The following is a 5106-nucleotide window of genomic DNA, read 5'->3' on the forward strand; positions in this document are numbered from 1 at the left end:
AAAAAAAATGTCACTAGTTCCTGTCTGTTTCTCACCTTTTGGCAGTGTCATACTTGTTATTACCATGTACTGTAAGATCATATTTCATGAGGTTTGTGTGGTTTCTGTATTGTCGTCAGGTTGGCGGGACAGACAGCGTTGAGGGCTGTCTCTCTCTTCCTAAACGGTGATGTTTCCTTTTTGCCTGACAACTCGTTCCCTTCACACATCCAGCTGCTCAAGGTTTGTATGTATATAGATTTGTGTACACCAGTGGCTGTAGTAAAATGTTTATTCAAATATTGTCTCTTCCTATTTCCATATCTTTATACACCACCACCACCATTACTTATCATTCCCTACTGTGCATTTTATGATAAAAGATTTAAAAAAATACATCTTGTCAATCTGTACTGTATACCAAAAACAAATACTAAAAGATACTAAAAATCATCTTTTGGCAAAATCCAACCTTTTAAGGACACCAAATTTCTATATGAATGAATAATGGATCATGAAAAAATAAATGTTCTTCCTTAAAATACAGGAGCCATATATATATATATATATATATATATACACAGTGGTGTGCAAATAGGGTTTGCCCCTTCCTCATTTCCTGTCCTTTGGCATGTTGTCACACTTAAGTGTTTCGGACATCAAATCAATTTAAACAATAGTCAAGGACAACACAAGTAACCAAAATGCAATTTGTAAATGAAGGTGTTTATATAAAGGTGAAAAAAAATCCAAACCTCATGGCCCTGTGTGAAAAAGTGATTGCCCTAAACCTAATAACTGGTTGGCCACGCTTAGCAGCAAAAACTCAACCAAGCGTTTGCTATAACGTGGAATGAGGCTTTTACAGCGTCCGGAGGATTGGCCCACTCATCTTTGCAGAATTCTCAATTCAGTTACATTAGAGGGTTCGAGCATGAACGGCCTTTTTAAGGTCATACCACAACATTTCAATAGGATTAAGGTCAGGACTTTGGCTAGGCCACTCCAAAGTCATTTTCTTTTTCTTCAGCATTCGGTGGACTTGCTGGTGTGTTTAGGATCATTGTCCTGCTGCAGAACCAAGTTCGTTCAGCTTGTTACACGAACAGATGGTCGGACATCTTCCTCAGGATCTCTTGGTAGACAGCAGAATCATGTTCCTTTTATCACGGCAAGTCTTCCAGGTCCTGAAGCAGCAAAACAGCCCCAGACCATCACACTACCACTACCATATTTTACTGTTGGTATAATGTTCTTTTATGAAATGCAGTGTTACTTCTATGCCAGATATACTTGGACACACACCTTCCAAAGAGTTCCACTTTTGTCTCATCGCTCAGCACACAAAGGTAATCGTTTTCTGACTTCAGGTAGGGTTGTGGCGATGTCCATCGTGATGGCTGACCGACATTACGATGGAGAGTCACCATTGTGGTGCCACGCCCCCCCACCCTCAGACACGGATAGGCCGGGCCCCCCACATTGGCAGCGGGCACTCCCAGCAGAAATTCAAGTGTGTGGTTTGCAAAGCAAACAACTGGAAACTTTATACATCGTCAGTCTGCTATTTCATTTCTAAATTCACTTCTGAGACTTTTTAATGCGAGAAATCAACTTTGTAGAGCTTAATATAGGCCGTTTACGAACATCGATGGCTAATTGCAAATTTAGATTTCAGAAGCTCTACAGTCTGACTGACAGCCGGAGGGAGAGCAGCTTCTGGCAGACAGAACCCGTCTGCCTTTGACAGATTGTAAATAAATATAACATGTATATTAAATATGTCAGTCCTTCTCTTTCATAGGTGCGGATTTATGTTTTTTCTCCGTGGGTGATCAGGGTCCACGCCCTTTAAAAAAAACTTATGAAATGGACAGCGGCCGACACAAACGCACAGCCTATTAACTTGATAATAAAGCCGTAAAGTAGGCTATCTTTCAACTCAGGACAGCGCCACTTCTCACAATACAGAGAAGTGACACGCCCCCACTTAGTGCGTACTGTACTGTAACATTGTCACTGCCAATTTAGGGGACTCGCCAAACCCTACTCAGGCATAGACTCCTTCTTTCTTAAGAGATTGCTGGAAGTCTACGTCAAAAAATAAACAGCACCTAACCTTTATGGATGACTGTTTGTTTATTTTAGACCGTAAGACGTTTTTTTTGATAGGTTTGAGGATAAACAAGTCTTAATTGCCTTGAGCTGTCCCAACTCTCAAAATTTAGCAGATGCAATACCTAAAGCAGACTTTTTTTTTTTTTACTGTATGGACAAATAAGAACACTGGTACCAGGAATAATCAACATTAGTCAGTCTCCAAATACAAAAATGTAAAGATCACACAGAGCAAGAGCTACGATACAGTATCGGTAGCCAACATATTGATGTGAGTTAGTTTGCTAGCTGAGCTCCCACATGTCCCATCTGCAGTCCATTTGTGTCAGATGACATGCACCAGTTGTTGCAACTTGTGTGTTGTTGTTTGAAGTCACAGGAATTGTGTGACTTGTACAGACTAAACCAATGAATGAAGCAAAAGAGTTTCAGTTGAATGCATCATTTCTTGTTTTGTCTTTTTCAGGAGTGTTGGTTTCTCAGTGGTGGAGGTGGTGTTGGGTGGTCGCAGTCTCCAGAGAATAGCGGCAGGTTCAGGACACTGAGGAGACAGGACGATGCTTCCATGACATCATTATCCCGCGCTGCTGCTCTGGCACTCCAGGCAGCACTGCAGGGGGAGCAGTTCCTGAGTGGATATTCTGATAATGTCCTCTTTTAATTTTCACCATCACCCACTTTCAGCCTCACCAAATAACTTTTAAAGGTCCTGTATTGTAAAAAGTGAGATTTCCATGTCTTTTTATGCCCTTTGCCAACAACGGCCATGGCGGAGGCAGTTTTGGGTTGTCTGTCTGAGTCCTTTTGTCCCAATCTTGTGAACGCTGTATCTCAGGACCCGTAGAGCAGGGGTCAGCAACCTTTGGCACGCGTGCCATATTGACGCAGTGCTTTTCCAATGGCACACTAACAATAAGTGCACAAGAGAGTTTTTCGGAGGTGTCCTCTCATCAGCATTCCAAATGATCTTTTTCACAGCCATTGGTAAGAGCACAGCCTGTTATTAACGGTAGTTAATACCCTCCTTCAGCGCGCTTGAGGAGGGGTTTGGCAAGCGAGACTAATCCCCATAGACCCCCATGGTAAAGGCCCAACTTTACAGAAGATTTTAATTAAAAATCTAAGTGTTAAAGTTCAACGGTTTATTATTTTAGCTCAGACTTACTACTGATGTTTTGTAGGAGAGGGTCACCTGGTCATCGTAGTCTCTTGTGGAGGAGGCGTCCTCTCTGCCATGCCCGGTCATCAGCACTTCCTGCTCCAGGCTACAGCCCACGTCAGTACAAGTCTCATTCACTTTTTCACACATTACTACTGAACTCCTGTCCTGTCTCTGCTATCTTATGTAAAAAGAAAATAAGCGGTGCCACACTTTGGCTTTCTAAGATATCAGCTAGAAGAAATGACTGCTCTTTGTCACGTTGTTCAATAGATTTAGGAATATACAATGTATCCTTGGAAATTCTTAAGATTACAGTTTCACAAGGGCTTTTCTCTGCTGCTTTCTATGTTCTAAATTTAAATCAATTAAAAAAAAAAAAAAAAAAAAAAAATGTCACTAGTTCCTGTCTGTTTCTCACCTTTGGCAGTGTCATACTTGTTATTACCATGTACTGTAAGATTATTTCATGAGGTTTGTGTGGTTTCGTATTGTCGTCAGTTGCGGGACAGACAGCGTTGAGGGCTGTCTCTCTCTTCCTAAACGGTGATGTTCCTTTTTGCCGACAACTCGTTCCCTTCACACATCCAGCTGCTCAAGGTTTGTATGTATATAGATTTGTGTACACAGTGGCTGTAGTAAAATGTTTATTCAAATATTGTCTCTCCTATTTCCATATCTTTATACACCACACCACCATACTTATCATTCCCTACTGTGCATTTTATGATAAGATTTAAAAAATACATCTTGTCAATCTGTACTGTATACCAAAAACAAATACTAAAGTACTAAAAATCATTTTGGCAAAATCAACCTTTTAGGACACCAAATTTCTATAGAATGAATAATGGATCATGAAAAAATAAATGTTCTTCCTTAAAATACAGGAGCCATATAATATATATATATATATACACAGTGGTGTGAAAAGTGTTTGCCCCCTTCTCATTTCCTGTTCCTTTGCATGTTTGTCACACTTAAGTGTTTCGGAACATCAAATCAATTTAAACATAGTCAAGGACAACACAGTAAACCCAAAATGCAATTGTAAATGAAGGTGTTTATTATAAAGGTGAAAAAAAATCCAAACCACATGGCCCTGTGTGAAAAAGTGATTGCCCCTAAACCTAATAACTGGTTGGGCCACGCTTAGCAGCAAAAACTGCAACCAAGCGTTTGCTAAACGTGCAATGAGGCTTTTACAGCGTCCTGGAGGAATTTTGGCCCACTCATCTTTGCAGAATTCCTAATTCAGTTACATTAGAGGGTTTTCGAGCATGAACGGCCTTTTTAAGGTCATACCACAAACATCTCAATAGGATTAAGGTCAGGACTTTGGCTAGGCCACTCCAAAGTCTTCATTTTCTTTTTTTTTCAGCCATTCGGTGGTGGACTGTTGTGTGTGTTTAGGATCATTGTCCTGCTGCAGAACCCAAGTTCGTTTCAGCTTGATTACACGAACAGATGGGTCGGACATTCCTTCAGGGCTCTTGGTAGACAGCAGAATTCATAGTTCCTTTTATCACGGCAAGTCTTCCAGGTCCTGAAGCAGCAAACAGCCCCAGACCATCACCTACCACTACCATATTTTATGGTATAATGTTCTTTTATGAATGCAGTGTTACTTCTATGCCAGATATACTTGGACACACACCTTCCAAAGAGTTCCACTTTTGTCTCATCGGTCCACAGAATGTTGTCCCAAAAGTCTTGGGGATCATCAAGATGTGTTGTGGAGAAATTGAATGAGCTTTGATGTTATTTGCTCAGCAGTGGTTTTCCTGGGAACTCTGCCATGAGGCCATTTTTGCCAGTCTTTTCTGATGGTGGAGGCATGAACGAGGACA

At 40.9% G+C, this 5106-nt stretch overlaps 1 protein-coding gene across 2 annotated transcripts in view; it reads left to right on the top strand.

The window, feature by feature from the left end:
* The window catches only part of mms19 (MMS19 homolog, cytosolic iron-sulfur assembly component), a 24913-nt gene that overhangs the window by 11706 nt on the left and 8101 nt on the right, over positions 1–5106 (top strand). For both annotated transcript variants that reach the window (XM_032503268.1, XM_032503269.1), the window contains exon 21: positions 120–222. In XM_032503268.1, coding sequence (XP_032359159.1) covers positions 120–222 — 103 coding nt within the window. The remainder of the gene's footprint in view (positions 1–119; positions 223–5106) is intronic.

The sequence above is a fragment of the Etheostoma spectabile genome, chromosome 21, assembly GCF_008692095.1.
Source record: "Etheostoma spectabile isolate EspeVRDwgs_2016 chromosome 21, UIUC_Espe_1.0, whole genome shotgun sequence".
NCBI classification, from domain to species: domain Eukaryota; kingdom Metazoa; phylum Chordata; class Actinopteri; order Perciformes; family Percidae; genus Etheostoma; species Etheostoma spectabile.